The sequence below is a fragment of the Heterodontus francisci genome, chromosome 10 (genome assembly GCF_036365525.1).
Source record: "Heterodontus francisci isolate sHetFra1 chromosome 10, sHetFra1.hap1, whole genome shotgun sequence".
Taxonomy (NCBI): Eukaryota; Metazoa; Chordata; class Chondrichthyes; order Heterodontiformes; family Heterodontidae; genus Heterodontus; species Heterodontus francisci.
In genome coordinates, this window is record NC_090380.1 from 22873016 (window position 1) to 22890782 (window position 17767).

General features: G+C 41.9%; 1 protein-coding gene across 9 annotated transcripts in view; it reads left to right on the forward strand.

Moving 5' to 3' along the window:
* Positions 1–17767, forward strand: part of dgkh (diacylglycerol kinase, eta) — a 640503-nt gene that overhangs the window by 343095 nt on the left and 279641 nt on the right. For all 9 annotated transcript variants that reach the window (XR_010975789.1, XR_010975788.1, XR_010975790.1 and 6 more), the window contains one exon: positions 15507–15611. Coding sequence is in view for 6 of the 9 variants with exons in the window: in XM_068040243.1 (XP_067896344.1) it covers positions 15507–15611 (105 nt within the window). In the remaining 3 variants the exon portion in view is untranslated. The remainder of the gene's footprint in view (positions 1–15506; positions 15612–17767) is intronic.

Sequence of the window (17767 nt, forward strand, 5' to 3'; positions counted from 1 at the left end):
CCCAGTGCCCTCTCCCACTCCCAAGATATATCTGTCAAGCCAATGTTCTAAATCTTCCCAGCAGATTACAGTCTTCCCAACAGGATTAAAGAAAGATTGTTGGACCAGATATAGAAACTAATGCAGCCCCAAAACCATTTTCCCTCAATATTGCTCTAAGATTTCAGCACTTTTAGGAAATCAGAGACTCCTTGGGCTTTTTACATCGTGTTTTTTGTTCAGTGTCAAAGCCCTTTCCTTGAAATAAGCACTCACTTAGAATCATAGAATGTTTACAGCACAGAAGGAGGCCATTTGTCCAGTCGTATCTGTGCAGCTCTCTGATAGAGCATGTCAGCTAGTCCCACTCCCTGCCTTTCCCCCGCAACCCTGCAATTTTTTTCCTTTTAGATAATTATCTAATTCCTTTTTGAAAGCCATGAATTGAATCTGCCTCCGCCACATTCTCAGGCAGCGCATTCCAGATCCTAACCATTCGCTGTGTAAAAGAAGTTTTTCCTCATGTCTCCTTTGGTTCTTTTGCCATTTACCTTAAATTGGTGTCCTTTGGTTCTCGACCCTTCTGCCACATGGGAAGAGTTTCTCCCTCTTTACTTTGTCCAGACCCCTCATGATTTTGAACAACTCTATCAAATCTCCTCTCAACCTTCCTACATATCGAGTTGTACATTTTACCTGCCCAATCTCTCAGTAATTGTAGCAAACCCAGGGTCCAGCAAAACTTTGTCATGATATTCAGCTTACTGGATATATCATATGGATGGACACACATGATCTCCTTGACCTTTGGAAAGTGATAGAATGCAATAGGGTTGCCAGATATCCATGCTTGTCCTGGAATCTCCAGACATGAACTATTAATCTCCAGGACAGTGCTGTGAGCAACACCGGCAATAACAATTAATAAGATGCATTAAATAGTGTGCATCTTTCATGATTGTTTATTATAAAACTTTGGAGAAGGATTAAAAAAAAAAGTCTGTTAACTGGGTGACACAGTTGAAGACGGGAGGCCATGTGATGAAACCTCCAGGAATAAGTTCAACCAGAGCGGCTACTCTAGAATAAATGCTCTTATTGGACCAAGCCTTCAGATATAAACTGCCAATCATATTTCTTAACTGTAAATCGGTACTTGAACAATAACAAAAATAAGCAGTATATCTGAAATAATTAGATTTTTCCTTTTAGAAGTATAGAAAATAAGAAAGGGTTTGCATCTCCTGCACTAAACTTCAATGTAAAAGTTGATCTGAATCAAGTCCGTTACCATAAACCTATGAGGAAGTTTTGCTGCTAACTTCACATGGAGTCTCCTGCTTCTCTCTCCAGTGTCTTCAGAAGGACTTCTGAAACTGCGACACGTCGATCAGGATATACTTTATCACTCCATTGAAGTTCAATTTGAGAACAAAAGAAACTAAAAATGTCTTTCAACTTAAATATATATTTGAATTGAGTGTCTTGGATCTTTCCTGTAACAAATTGATCTATTTCAAATACTTTGGATCAGCTGCAAGAGTCCCTCAACTACAAAGAGCAGAAAACTTTCACATTTCACAGAAACAGTGACATTTAAAATGATAGCAGTCTTCCATGCAAGGGTAGTAAAATGTAACATACTTTTTAGAAACCTGACCGAAACTTCCTGATTGTCACAGAGGCCAGCATCAAACAACTTTCTGAATAAAGGTGAGCTGTATCTGAGAGTGCTCATTTGATGGCCTCCAAATTAGATGTACTTTTCAGATCAGGAACAGCCTATGTCTGGCCGGTCCTCAAATAGCTGTAATGTATGAATTCAAGCCATTCCAATTTCGGGAAGTAATTTTTACTATATCTTGCGTGTTGTACCTGCCCATTCTGTAATAACAATGGATACACAGGAGGAACAAGCTCCTAGTCTATTGTTTAACCTGCCAAAGCTCCAGAATAGTGTTTCGCATGCCACGCATTTGTAATATATAAACCACCATGGACTAATGCCAACCCTAATCTGGCCTCCAACAAGTAATGCTATTTGTATTCCATTTCTTTGAGCGTGGCAAATGAAAAGAAATGGTTTCCGGTGAGCGTGTTCGTACAGTGAAATGGGAAGGATTGTGCATTCCACAAGTCTTGCTCACCCAGTAGAGTTTTCACTCTATTAAATTCCTTCTAGTTCTTTGCTGTATCTGCTGAACAGTCAGGGAAGAAGGGCAGGTCCCTACTTGCAAATCGAACTGTTACTTTTCTCTAGGGATTCATCTTAAAATTTAAAGTTGGTAGCATTTCATAGTTATGGCCTGCATTGTCTCATTTGGGTTGACCTGGGGCAGAAGGAGCTTTTTTACACACAGGCTTTTCAATAGCAGATTTATGGAGAAAAAAAATCTTCCCAATTCTACATTTTTCAGTAAACCAATAATATGCACATTTTTTCTTTCTGCAAGTACATTACTGATTCATCAAGCAATTTTCCTAACATTTTTGAATCCTAAAGTGCTTGTTATGTTTTTCCAATATCAGCCCCATATATTTTGGGCAACATATTACTCTAATTTCTTTCTTTCATTGTATTTATGTCAGTATGATTATTACAAGTAAAATAAAAGTGCGGGAAATGCTCAGCAGGTCTGGCAGCATCTATGCAGAGAGAAACAGAGTTAACGTTTCATGTCTGTGACCTTTCATTAAAACGGGTTCTCTCACTCCAGATGCTGCCAGACCTGCTGAGTATTTCCAGCATTTTCTGGTTTTATTTCAGATTTCCAGCATCTGCAGTATTTTGCTTTTGATTATTTCAAGTGTCAGCTGTGGTTTTGATGGAAGAGGTTTTGCCTCTAAATTGGAAGGTTGTGGGCTTAAGCCCTACTCCACAGACTTTAGTGTATCATCAAGGCTGACACTTCTATGTAGTACTGAGAGATTGCGAATTGTGGGAGGTGCTGTTTCTCTGATGCAACGTTAAACCAAAGCGCCATCAAATGGATGGAAAAGAGATCTCTCTCTCTCAGCTCTTCCGGCCCTACAGCCCTCCGAATCTCTCCACTCCTATGATTCTGGCCTCTTGCCCATCCTCGATTTTAATTTCTCCAGCATTGGCGGATGTTTAGTTTAGTTTAGTTTAGAGATACAGCACTGAAACAGGCCCTTCGGCCCAGCGAGTCTGTGCCGACCATCAACCACCCATTTATGTGTGTTCAATTGCCTAGGCTCGAAGCTCTGGAATTCCTTCCTTAAACTTCACCGCCTCTCTGTCTCTCTCCTCCTCCTCCCCGTGTGGTTTGGTGTCAAATTCTGTCTGATAACACTCCTATGAAGCAGCTTGGAACATTATACATGTAAGTTGTTGTTGTTATTGTTACAAAAGCTCCTATTGCACTATTAGAAAAAGAACAAAGGATTTCTCGATACTTATCTCTTCACCGAAACAGATTTTTGCTGTTTGTGGGACGTTACCATCTGCAAATTAGCTGTCACATTTGCTCATTTAAAAACAGTGTCTCAGACTGTTGTGAAAAAGGCATAAGAAAGAAGTTGCATCTATATATTGTCTTTCACAACCTCAGATGTCCCAAAGCACCTTACAGCCAGTTAAGAACGTTTGAAGTGTAGTCACTGCTACAATGTAAGAAACATGGTATCCAATTTATACACGAGGTCTCGCAAACAGCAATACGATAATGGCCAGATAATCTGTTTTAGTAATGTTGATTGAGGGATATATATTGGTCAAGACACTGGGGAGAACTCCCTAGCTGTTCTTCGAAATGGTGCTATAAAATCTCTTACATCCTTTTGAGAGTGTTTAGTTTAGTTTAGAGATACAGCACTGAAACAGGCCCTTCGGCCCACCGAGTCTGTGCCGACCATCAACCACCCATTTATACTAATCCTACACTGATTCCATATTCCTACCACATCCTCACTTGTCCCTATATTTCCCTACCACCTACCTATACTACGGGCAATTTATAATGGCCAATTCACCTATCAACCTTCAAGTCTTTCGGCATGTGGGAGGAAACCGGAGCACCCGGAGGAAACCCACGCAGACACGGGGAGAACTTGCAAACTCCACACAGGCAGTACCCAGAATTGAACCCGGGTCGCTGGAGCTGTGAGGCTGCGGTGCTAACCACTGCGCCACTGTGCATCTGAAAACACAGTGTCAGTTTCCACATATATTCTGACGACGCCCGGTTCTACCTTAGCACCACAGCTCTTGACCTCTTCGCACTCTCTAAATTGTCAGACTGCTTATCCGACATCCTGTTGATGGGGGCCTTGGCTTAATGTCTCATCCAAAAGACAGCACCTCCAACAGTGCAATGTGTCCTGCAGATAGGAAAAATTCAAGTTAGTTCTTTTTCTTCCTGTATGATGTGGTAATGTTCAAGAAGGGCCCAGATTGGAAGAATTATTCTGGGGGAGAGATTCAATCCACAAAATTTCCTTCTTGTTGTGTAAATAAAGTATTTTTGTTTCTTGCGCAATTAAATTTATGCTCGAAGATAGATTAAATAGAAATAGAGATAGATAAAATATGTATGTATGTAATATTGGACTGAGAAACAGGAACAAATAGAGCATGCAGCTGCTTCCCAGGGAACATTATGTGACTAAAAAGCCAGGAGGTCCCAGGAGTTCTGTTAGTCTGTTAGTGGGAAAAATACTCGAGCATATTTTAACGGCAGCAATTCAGTGGTATGAAGGGAGGATAACATGGCTTTATAAAGGTCAAAGTATGCCAAACAAACACACAACATTTCATTGGGGATGTGAAATATCGGTATCTATAGCTCGATTGTCACAAAGATTTGGCAAAGTTCCTCACAGGAGGTTTGAAACAAAAGCTCAATGGATCCAAGAGAAAGTCACAAGTTAGCTATTTAAGTGGCTAATGAAGAAGTGGTCACAGTTCTAATTAGGCAACATGAGCTGAACAACATTCTGCTTATAATGAATTTATCAAGATCATTAGTAATTACTGTGGACAACAGGGGTCAGTTCCCTCCAGGAATCTGTCCTGTTGTTCCTAATAATTGTTAATGACCTTAATGAAAGTATACGAAATGGAACATCTAAGCTCATGGACAACATGAAGTGTGACTGTGACCGTGGTAAACTATTCCTCCTCGTTCATCTCTACTTGTCTACAGCTTTTGACATGGTTGACCACACCATCCTCCTCCAATGCCTCTCTGATGTTGTCCAGCTATATTGGACTGCACTCGCCTGGTTCCATTTTATCTGTCCAGCCATAGCCAGAGATTCACCTGCAATGCTTTCTCATCCCACTGCTGCATCATTACCACTGGATTTATCCTTGGCCCCCTATTTCTTACCTAAAGGCTGCCCTGCAGTGGCATCATCTGAAAACAGTGTCAGTTTCCACATATATCCTGACGACGCCCAGTTCTACCTCAGCACCACAGCTCTTGACCTTTTCGCACGCTCTAAATTGTCAGACTGCTTATCTGACATCCTGTACTGGATAAGCAGAAATTTCCTCCAATTAAATATTGGGAAGACCAAAACCATTGTCTTTGGTCCCCACTACAAACTCCGTTCCCTAGCCACCAACTCCATCCTTCTCCCTGGCAACTGTTTGAGGCTGAACCAGTCTGTTTGCAACCTTAGTGTCATATGTGACCCAAAGATGAGCGTTTGACCATTTATCATTCCATCAATAAGACCACCTACTTCCACCTCCATAACAGCGCCTGACCTCGCCCCTGCCTGAACTCATCTGCTGCTGAAAGCCTCAACCATGCTTTTTTTGACTCTTTCAACACAGCCCTGGCCTGCCTCCCATGTTCTACCCTTCGTAAACTTGAGATCATCCAAAACTCTACTGCCCGTGTCCTAAGTCTTGATTTTAAAATTCTCATCCTTGTTTTCAATTCCCTCCATGGCTTTGCCCCTCCCTATCATTGTAATTTCCTCCAGCCCCACAAACCTCAGATATCTGCGCTCCTCAAGTTCTGGCCTCTTGAGCATCCCCAATTTTAGTTGCTCCACCATTGGTGACTGTGCCAAAGCCTTAAGCTCTGGAGTTCCCTCTCTAACCCTTTCTACCTGTCTACCTCTCTTTCCTCCTTTAAGACATTTCTTAAAATCTGCCTCCTTTTTCTGCCCTAATATCTCCCTAAATGGCTTTGTGTCAAATTTAGCTTTTTAATACTCCTGTGAAGTGCCTTGGGACGTTTAATTACGTTAAAGGCACTATATAAATACAGGTGGTTGTTGTCATCATTGTCCTTGAAAACAGTGTTCTTTAGGCATAGAATGATCTTCGGAGATCAGCAGTAATTGGATAAATAGCGGGGTTTTAACAATGACCAGTATAAAATATTACATATTGGTGGTAAAAACAGTGATGACTCAACCAAGGTTATATTAATGTAAGGCAAGTGGTTTGTTCCCCCATATGATTCGCTCCTACTCAAACAATTGTGTGGCTCTTTGTGCAAAAGGTGAGCAGCAAATTGAACAGTGCAAATTAGGTGTAGGAGTCCTTGGGATTTATGTAAAACGTTGTGTCCCATCTTCCCATTCCAGTGTTTCAGGTGCCTGTAAAAGACACCATAACACTACTTGGAGAAGAGAAGGGAGCTCCCTTGGTGTCCTGGACAACATTCCTTTTCAACTAATGTTATCAAGAAACAGGTTAACTTTTCACCCGTCTCACTTGCAGTTTGAGAGATCCAGCTTTGCATACCGTGGCTCCAGTTGTTGCCTTTGACTACACTGCAAGAATAATTTGTTTGTTGCAAAGTGCTTTGCATCATATTAAAGTGGTAATAAGATGCAGTGTAAATGCAAGTTCAGTGTTTCCTTGTGGAGTGTAGTTCTGATTATCATACTTACTGGAAAGAATGTAAGAGGCTTTAGAAAAGATTCACGGAAAGGCTTGTGCTGTGTTTTAAATTATTGAGCAGTCCATAGAGACACCAATTTTCATTGGGAGAGAAGGGTTGGGAGACTAACTGGGGAGGGAGAGGGAAGAAAGATCAAATTTCTGAAGTCTTGAGTGAATTAGTGGGTGAATATGAAGAAGTTCTTTGTTTTGAAATGCAACTGAAGATAATTATATAAACTGACAAGATAAGCTGCAAGTAACTTAGAGACTAACTAGTTAACACTTCAAGTTGTTTATTTACGCAATAGATTACTATCTAATATGTCATGCAGGCCCCCACCTGCCAAGAATGAGGTGTAATAATTTTGTCCTATGAACATTGATTTTAAACTTGCTGGGACGAAGAGAAGGCCTGTTACAAGGGCTGTCAGGCACTTAGCTGAAAAACATTTGCATACTAACAAACAATGCTTGTGGAGACAAAAGGACCATTCCCTGACACATTCAACCCACAATGGATTTTGATCACCAGACATTGACGGTGTAAGGAAGAGCATTCCAGAGACTACTAAGGTGATGAAATCCACAAAAGCGAGGACTGGGTAAACCAGCTGGTCACATGACTAACTGGCTGGTCCAGGGTTTTTTTGAACTCAAAGACTATTTGCTCCTGGAGTGAGAAGACCTCGCCTGACTGCTCCCATCTCTTTCTTACAAGCCTCTGGACCCACTGAGGGCACATGAATTGCAAGAGAGAAAAGTTTCCTACATTGAACAAGATATAAGAGGAATACTGGGCCCCAACAAAAAGCAAGACCTACCTACAATCAAGGACTCTACAGCGAGCTTGAAGAACAGTAACCAAAACCTCTTCAGATATTGCTTCAAACTTTTCCATTTTATTTTTTCTGCTCTTTTCTGTCTCTATCTGCATGTGTGTATCGCGTTTGCATGCTAGTGTGGGCGCATTGCGTATCTGTAGGCATTGACCGAATTAGAGTTTAAGTTTAATAAAGTTCAAGCTTTTTTTCTTTAAACCTAAGAAACCTTGTTTGGCTGGTTTCTTTGCCTTATAATTGGAAGGTAGTGAACAAGGATTCACTAAGGGGGAGCTAAAAAAATTAAACCCTGTTACGGTAAGACCAGGTGAAGGCTGACAGGGAACCCTAGACCCCTTTCTCACCTGGTCGTAACAAATAACAATTAATGGAAACTTGGGTAAAGAAATTGAAGAAATAGATTCCAAATTTAAATGGAAGTGAAGCGACAATGATCAGAATTTTAACTGGCAAGGGAAGGTGGCTATACATGCAGGCAGGGGATTAAATCCCTGAAAAGTGGTGTTGACTGTGGAATCCAACATCACCCCACCCACTTCTGGGTTTGACCCGGGTGGGATTGGAGGTGGGCCATTACCCACCCACCCCTCCCCCCACTGCCCCATCCAGGTTTTTGCTGCTTCCTGAGGTTGTGCACTCTCTTCGGCAAGGAGAGAAACCTGAGACCTATGAGTGTTAGAAATGGCTTGTGTAGAGAGGATGGAAGGACAACATCTGTGGAGGATGGGTGTGAGATTTCAATAAGATGAGGATGTGTGTCAGCGGTGGCTGTTCACATGGGGATAAGTGGAGGTGTCTCAATAAGGAAGAATGAGTGGAGCTACAAGGTATGTTGGTCTGAGGAGTGCTGTCCAGGAGAAGGCTGGGGATATCAGAGTGTGGGACTTGGCACCTGAACGTGTTATACTACTCAACTTTCCGGCCCTCCTAAGCTCCTTCATCCTCTTGGTGCACTGTCTCCAGGTTCAAAGGGACACACGCCTGTTGCTGACTTCCTTGGCCTCTTCCATGGACACCTCCTTGGTTTGAGAGGCTGGCCTCTTCCTCCCGTCCTTGAGAAAGATCACCTCACACAGTCCCTCAGATCCTGCAGCAGGACCTCCAGGTAAGAGTGAGACCCAGGGGTGGGGGTGCTGCAGCCTCAGGAATCCATGTCTAGTTCAGCAATTCTGACCCATGCCAGGTTCCCTTTAATTAGAGATCTTTCTTTGACAGATTTGCCATGTCATCTCTTGTGACAAATTCTAACAGATTCCCGACTCACTACAGGTCGCGCTGTTTCAGCTGTAACGATCATTTGAGCATTCTGTCCAATGACTTGGTGCTAAGTAGAAGTGCAATGAAAATGATCCAGGTTGAGATGTGTCTTTAACTTGTTTTTAGCTTCTTATATTCTGTTGGGTAAGTTCAGTGTGTAGCTTTGCATGCCTGATTCACAGCATTCCTGACTTCCCTGGAAAATTGGGAGCACTGATGAGCAAGAATGCTAACCTCTGTGCTAGATTCTGCAGTGCTGTCAGTGGATGAGGAGAATACCCCCAATATGTGGTTAGATCAGTTTCCTCTACTGGTGCAGTCAGGTGCCAAACACAGAATACCATCAGTTCTTACTTTGTTAAATCTGTCTTTTGGATGAGATGATAAACTGAGGCTGGATCTGTCCTCTCAGGCGGGTGAAAGAAATCTCATGGTGCTAATTTGAAATGGAGGAGGCGAATTCTCCCCAGTGTCCTGACCAATATTTATCCCTCAACCAGTGTTACAAATAGATTATCTGGTGATTTGTCACATTGCTGTTTGTGGGGTCTTGCTGTCTGTATATTGACAGCCGTGTTTCCTACGTTACTACAGTAATCACTCTTCAAAAGTGCTTTATTGACTGTAAAGTGCTTTGGGACATTCTGAGGTCATGAAAGGCCCTATATAAATACAAGTCATTCTTACTATGGGGTGGAACCCTTTCCTCTCAGCACTGCCAAAACTGCAGGTCAGTCTACTAACCTTGAGTTGTTTGGCTCCTAAACATGGTTTGAGTTGCAAAACACCCACTCTAGCTTTTCCCAGTAAAATACAGGCCTCAAACCCACACAGTCTCCTGGCCGAGCCCACAACATCCCCGTTAATCTCTTTACACTGTTGCAGCAGCTGATTCTGTGGTACACTTGCCTGGATGAGTTCAGCTCCAACAACACTCAAGAAACTAAACACCAACTAGGACAAAGCAATCCGCTTGATCGGCACCCCATCCACCACCTTAAACATTCACTCCATTTGTCATCACACCGTGACTACAGTGTGTACCATTTACAAGATGCACTGCAATAACTCACCAAGGCTCCATCGACCATTGAAACCCAGGACATTTTCCACCTTGAAGATGCATGGGAACACCACTGCCTGCAAGTTCCCCTCCAAGTCACACACCATCCTGACTTGGAAATATGTCGTCGCTCCCTTATTGTTGCTGGGTCAAAATCCTGAAACTCCCTCCCTAACAGCACTGTGGGTCTACCTTCACCACATGGACTGTAGCAGTTCAAGAAGGCAGTGATGACCACATCCTGTGAATGAATAAATAAAAAAAATTACAATTTTAAATAGGCACAGCCCTGACCTGTTACAGATTAGTTGCCATCTTTCTGCATAAACTAGATTTAATAAAAATAAGGCACAGAAATTTAGTACGTCAGTAAAGAGCTAGAAATATGCATAGTTGGAATGATGCAGAAGATTGGAGAAACAGAGGGAAGGAAGCACAAAAACTGACAGAAAAAGACTGAAGGAAAGAATTAGACTCAAACAGCATATCCTCCAACTTGGGGTAAGCAGTGTATTGGAGAGCTGCTGCTTCCGTTGCATAATGAATGCTGAAGTGCCATCTTGGAAATTTCAAATACTAACTGCTTTCAGATCAATAAGTTCAAAACTGTTAAGCTTTTCTTCAACACTCTCCAAGCAATCAAAGTAAGTCAATCCTGCCGTCAGCCTCTTTATAACACTTGTGAAGGATTAATCAATGATAATAACCATCTGATTTCAACTTGTCCATTGTACAATATTCCAATGATATTACCAGGAACTCAACCTTGCTTAATGAGCATTCAAAATGAAATTATTTTCTCAAAGACAATTCTGAGGCACATCGTATGGAGAAATACTGGGGTGGTGGTAGTGAAAGCACTAAACTTAGCTGCAACCTCTTTGATACAAAGAGTGGTGAATAAATCAGTCATGGTTTCCACTCCTGAACACAATCTTGTGATCTCTGCTGGAAGTGCATCTACATAGAGGCTCAGTGAGGGCATGATTGAATAACCTGAGGACAGGATCAACCTCAGTTGCGATACTCTCCATGGTCGAATAGCCTGCTAATACTCATTTATTGTGGTTGACACCATAAAGAATGGTCACTTGGGTGAGGTCCAAGAGAGCTACCTGCATTTGTGAAGCCGGATCCCAGCAGAAGTCAGTAGGATAATTTTGAAAGACTCACTAGATGGGAAAAGAATAATACAGTTCCTTCTAAGGCTGTAACAGTATACCTCAAGCTTCTGTCTTGTCGCTGATACAACCCAAGGTGTTGAAAGTCACTATTTTTTAAATTTACACATTGGATTGTCTTTTGTGTCTTTTTAGTATCTTCATTAAAGTTTTTACTTCAAAGCCTAACCTTGCCTCAAAGCCTGTGCTTGAACTTTTACCTTAGAAAAGTTCAGAGAGCTTTCAATCACATCTGTGCATCCTGAGCAAGTGCTGTTAGTAAAATTTCCCAATGTGCTGTCTGTACTTTGGCAAGTGTTGAGGCTGGTAATGTGTGTTCTCTTGGCTCGTGTGGAATTCAAGATTTCTTTGTTTTTTCCAAAAGGGTTTGAAAGAAATTAGAAATTGAATTCTCAGTCAGGTGATGACATTTATATAACTATAGTAACAATTGTGCTTTTCTATTACGAATTCCTCACATACAAACAATGCTTACGAGACATAGATGCTGTGAATAGCTGTTATTGTGATTTCCTGGTTGATGATTGGAAAGTAAGGTTATTTATAAAGAATTTTTATTGCTGATGAAAATTCAGTTAAAAATCTCTCCTGATCTATTTTTGAGGCTTAAGTATATTTTACATATAAAACATTGGAAATTATGTAAACAATTAACTTTTGAGCATTTTGTGCGGTAAATTTTATTTGTTTATTTCTATTAAAGAATGCATGATTTAGCAAATTCAACAATCGTGCGCTAAAGGGGCATTTTCCATTCCTGGCTCTTGCATATCGGAAACTGTCCTCTCACAGCCACTGAATTTCTGCTCCTAACTTTTAAGAAGCAGATAATTTACATTGAAATGCTTTAAGGAGGAACATAAAGACAACTGGTTGACAATAGGGAAAGTGGTGAGTGCTACTTGAGAGCATGAAAGAGATGGGATGGTGGAAGGAGACTGTCAGGTAGGAACATGTTAGGAGTTGAGGCCTAGAGTTCAAAAGGGATCATTAGCAGTTTGGGTCACATCCTCTTGGTTCATTCTCCCTCCAAAGGCTGTTAGTCTCTGTTGCTATCAAGATTGACAGAGCCCACAAACTCTGAACACTTCCAGACTCTGCCACCCACTCTCCTGCATTGCTCCAAAACCCCATTCTCAGGTCTGCTGGACTCTAGCACCTTCCCCCTCCCAGTCGAAGATTCCAGGGCTTCTAATAGTGCTCACAAACCACATTCCCAGTTACCCCTGATTCCAGACCCACACCATGATTCCAGACCCTGTGATTCCTGGACGTGTCTTCTTAACTTCATTGTCTAACGTTCCTGTAACCCTGACATCCTCTCTTTGGCTTACCAGGCCCAAGAAACCCCAAAATACTGCAAAATCTTCAGACACTGTCTTACAGTCACCAGATTCCTGCCCCCTCCACAATGCTGCCAGGTCTCATCCACTGTCATACTAGGTCCCCACCTGCCAAGAATGCGGCACATTAATTTTGTCATGCACATTGATTTTAAACTGTTACTGGAGTAAAGAAAGGACTTGTTAAACAGATCAGCTGTGGCTAGAAAATACATTTGCATATTAACAGACGGTGCTTGGAAGGACAAAGGACCATTCCCTGACACATTCAACCCTCAATGGACCTTGATCACCAGGTATTGTGTGTAACAGGAGCATTCCAGAGACTGCTAAGGTGATACAATCCAAGACGTGGTCAGACCAGTTAGTCACATGACTAACCTGCTTGGCAACCTGGGCTTTTCTGAATTGTACAAAGAGTTTGAACTGAGAGTGTCTGTTTGCTCCTGAACTGAGAAAATCTCTCCTGTCCGCTCCCATCTCTTTCTCACAAGCCTCTAAATCCACATGAACCCTAAGAGAGAAAAGTCTCCTACAGCAAACAAGGTTTAAGAAGATTACCAGGCTCCAACAAAAAGCAAGATCTACCTACAATCAAGAACTCTACAGTGAGCTCGAAGAACCGTAACAAAAACTCTTCAGATATTGCCTCAAACTTTTCCACGTTATTTTTCTTCTGCTCTCTATTTGCATGTGTATATCACATATGCATGCTAGCGTGGGTATGTCATGTATCCATATGCGTGAATTGAATTAGAGTTTAAGTTTAATAAATTTCAACTTTTCTTCTTTAAACCTAAGAAAGCCTGTTTGTACTAGTTTCTTTGCCTTATAATTGGAAAGCAGTGAATAAGGATTCACCGAGGGGGAGCTAAAAAAAGCACTGTGTTTAAAATTAATACCAGGTGAAGGCTGCAAGGGACCCTTAGTGCTGATAAACCAGAGTCCATTTTAATCTTACTTGGTGCTAGCCATGGCTCAGTCGGCAGCACTTGAACCCAGAACCTTCAGGCTCAGTGACCAAGTCGCACTCCAGGGGCGTGAGCACCTAATCCAAGCTGACACTCCAGTACAGTACTGATGGTGTGCGGCACTGTTGGAAGTGCTGCCATTCAGATGTGACGTTAAACCGAGACCTGTCCACTCTCAGGTGGACATAAAAGATCCCATGGCACTATTTTGGAGTACAGCGGGGGTACTGGCCCTGTTTCCTGGTTAATATTTATCTCTCAACCAACATCACTAAAACAGATGACCTGATTATTATCACATTGCTGTTTGTGAGAGCTTTCTGCATGCAAATTGGCTGCTTTGTTTCCGATGTTACAATAGTGACTACGTTTCAAAAGTACTCCATTGGCTGTAAAGCACTTGGGACTTCTTGAGGTTGCTAAATGTGTGATTTTAAATGGAATCTTTCTTTCTGACACCTCCAACTCCCCATGAGTACCACTACAGTCTTGAATATATCCTGTACCCACTGTATGCATTATATTTTTGCTTTAACTGTGACACTTCAGATGCTACAAATCAGATGTTTTGGATCAGATTTTAACTCTGTGCCAGTGGGTGGGTTTTGAATGAGTTAAAATCTCACCTTTTACTTCAGTGTATCTTCTGACTCAGTGAGCAATGTCATGGGTGACCTGCTAGTAATCAATTAAAAGTCTTCCATATTGCATGCATCTCCTATTAGCATCCCCCTTACTTTCTGTACAAGTTCTCCCTGTGTCTGCGTGGGTTTCCTCCGGGTGCTCCGGTTTCCTCCCACATGCCAAAGACTTGCTGGTTGATAGGTTAATTCGCCATTATAAATTGCCCCTAGTATAGGTAGGTGGTAGGGGAATATAGGAACAGGTGGGGATGTGGTAGGAATATGGAATTAGTGTAGGATTAGTATAAATGGGTGGTTGATGGTCGGCACAGACTCGGTGGGCCGAAGGGCCTGTTTCAGTGCTGTATCTCTAAACTAAACTTTCCCCATGACACGTTGCTGATAGGCTGCATTATAACAAAGGACATATCATCCACCTCACCATGAGCAAAGACACAGGAGATCACATAGTGCACTGTTAATAGAACTCTGCATTTCTTCAAAATTAAATCAGGATAAACCAAGGAGAAAATATTCTCGCTTATTGAAAGGTTTCATTCAGCAAAGGGAAATTGAGTGCTGGAAATGATGGCTCTAACTAGTGATATTGCTTCCATTCCTGGGCGGCGCAGTGGTTAGCACCGCAGTCTCACAGCTCCAGCCACCCAGGTTCAGTTCTGGGTACTGTCTTTGCGGAGTTTACAAGTTCTCCCTGTGGCCGCCCGCCGGTTTCCTCCCACAGCCAAAGACTTGTAGGTTGATAGGTAAATTGGCCATTGTAAATTGTCCCTAGTGTAGGTAGGTGGTAGGAGAATGCTGGTAAGGAATATGGGATTAATGTAGGATTAGTATAAATGGGTGGTTGTTGGTCGGTACAGTCTCGGTGGGCCGAAGGGCCTGTTCCAGTGCTGTATCTCTCTATGACTCTAAAGCTGAGTATCAGTGCCGCAAGCTGTATTTGGGTCAAATAAGTGTCAGTCTCATAGTCACTTATTCTTAGTCTGCCACGATCCATATAACATTCAATGCCTTGGGATGGTCTCCACACATTTCAAGGTGCTATTTTGTTGGAGATGAATGAACGAATCAGCTAAAATGGAGTGCTGTGATGGTGCGGGATGGCGTGCTATTTAATGGGCAACACTTGCATTTTCTCAGCTGTCAGTGGCATTGCCTGCTCCATCTTCATTTCCAGTCTCACCACAGCAAAAATAGGGAAGGCTGCCTTGCCGAAAAGAACAAAGAACTTAGATTTACATAACACTTCTCACATCAAAGCACTGTGCAGCTATATTTCATAAATAACATAGAAGGATTGTTTACCTTTCAAATGTGTTTTATTTTTCTATCATTAGTTTACTTATTGGAGGATTGTGTTTCAGGTAATTACACCATTCAGAAGACTAATTCTTTGTGCTGAGAACAGAAAGGAAATGGAGGACTGGATCTCTTCATTAAAATCTGTACAGAGTAGAGAGCACTATGAGGTAAGCTTCCAGCTACAGTAAACTGTTAATACGTTCTGTGAAGTTCCCACCCATAATGAGTGCATTTTGAGAGGATAATCTCACACCATACATCTTCGTAGGCATTGCAGGCCAGTCTGCTTGTTGGCAATCTTCAAACATCTCCCAGGCTACTAACAGAGAGTAATTTTATTGCAGTTGCAGGTCAGAGGCATTAAAATTCTGCTCTCTCGACTTCTGAAATTTCCCTTAGTTGATCAAGGCTGCACACGGTTGGCTAAATTAATTGATGCTGAGCTTTGCTCAATGAGAGAGCAGTTGGAAGGCTCAGCCTGGGAGGTCAGTGCAGCTGATCAGTGGCATTCCAGATTTCCTTCACCTGCACATGCCCAATTCTCTGATCCACGTGGCTTGGAAAATTGGGAGTACCACGAATCAGATATCCGGAGGTCTACCTCCCATTCTTCAACCTGCCCTCGTGTAGTTTTGGTGAATTTCGCCCAATATTAATAATGTGCTGGGATACAAAGGGGTGGAAGTAATTCTAGAGTTATATAAATCCCTTATTAAGGGATATGGTACCAAGACGAGTAAATGGAGTTATGGTCCAGATCAGCTATGATCTAATTGAATGGCGGAATAGGCTGGAGGGATGAATGGCCTACTGCTGTTCGTATATTCCCAAGTGAGGTATGGCTATTTGGATGAGGTGGGGAAGGACAACTGGTGTTGGTAGAACATGTATCTGCAAGACCCAATGGCTTCTGGGCATGAGTGCATTGTGAAATTATCCTGCCAGTGACTATGAATATTCAGTAATCCCATAAGGCCTGTTACTGGAGTCCAGCTGAATGAGTGTTGCATTCATAACAGTTTATAATAATACATGATTGAGTACTCAATAAATTGTTTTGAAAGTCTATCAGATCTTCAGTGGGAGATTTTGCACCATTTCTCAGAAGTGTCTTTGCATTTTAAATTACACAACAAATAAATGTGTTAACTGAAATCAAGTGGGAATTAATTATTATAAGACCTATATGAATTTTCTCCATGGATCTTCTACTTAATCTCTTGTCCAATTGCCACTCCTTTAACAATGGGAGTGAACAACCTATTTATACAAGGTGTAGCCAAACTGTAAACATCTTCTTTATACAATGAAGCACAAATCTTCACCGCTCCCCCCACCCCAACCCCTCCCCAAAGGCTAATTTTACAATTCTTGCACTCTGGCACAGAGTTACCGCTGGCAGGAACACAGATAGGGAATTCAGGCACAGAGATCAGGGTATGTGAGCTGAGTCAGATGCACTCACATCTGTATGTGGAATTATCTAGAATCTATTATTAAGGACGTGGTAACCGGGTACTTGGAGAATTACAATATGATTAAATAGAGTTGACATGGTTTTATGAAAGGAAAATCGTGTTTGGCAGACCTGTTATGAGTTTTTTGAGGATGTAGTTAGCAAGGTAGATAAAGGGAAACCAGTAAATAGGGTAGATTTACAGAAGGCATTCGATAAGGTGATGCACAGGAAGTTGTTAGTGCTCATGGGATTCAAGGTAATATACTAGCATGGATTGAGGATTGGTTAATGGAGAGAAAAAGTGTAGGAACAAGCAGGTCATTTTCGGGATGGCAGGGTGTAAGGATCAGTGCTTGGGCCTCAGCTATTTACAATCTGTATTAATGACTTAGAAGAGAGGGACAGAGTATTGTTTGCTGACAGTACAAAGCTAATTTGGAAAATAAGTTGTGAGGAGGATGTAAAGAGACTGCAAAGGGAATGTAGACTGGTTACCTGAGTGGATAAGAAGGTGGCAGATGGAGTACAATGTGTGGAAGTGTAAAATTATCCACTTTGGTAGGACGAATTGAAAAGTGGAATATTATTTTAAATGGTGAGAGACTGGGAAATGGTATTCAGAGGGATCTGGATGTTGTACATGAATCACAAAGTTAACATGCAGGTACAGCAAGCAATTAGGAAGGTGAATGGTATGTCAGCCTTTATTGCAAGGAGGGTTGGATTCTAAGAGTAAAGAAGTCTTGCTGCAATTAGAAAGGGCTTTGAAGTACTGTGTGCTGCTTTGCTCCCTTTACTTAAGGAAGGATATACTTCCCCTAGAGGGGGTGCAATGAAGATTCACTAGATTGATTCCTGGGATGA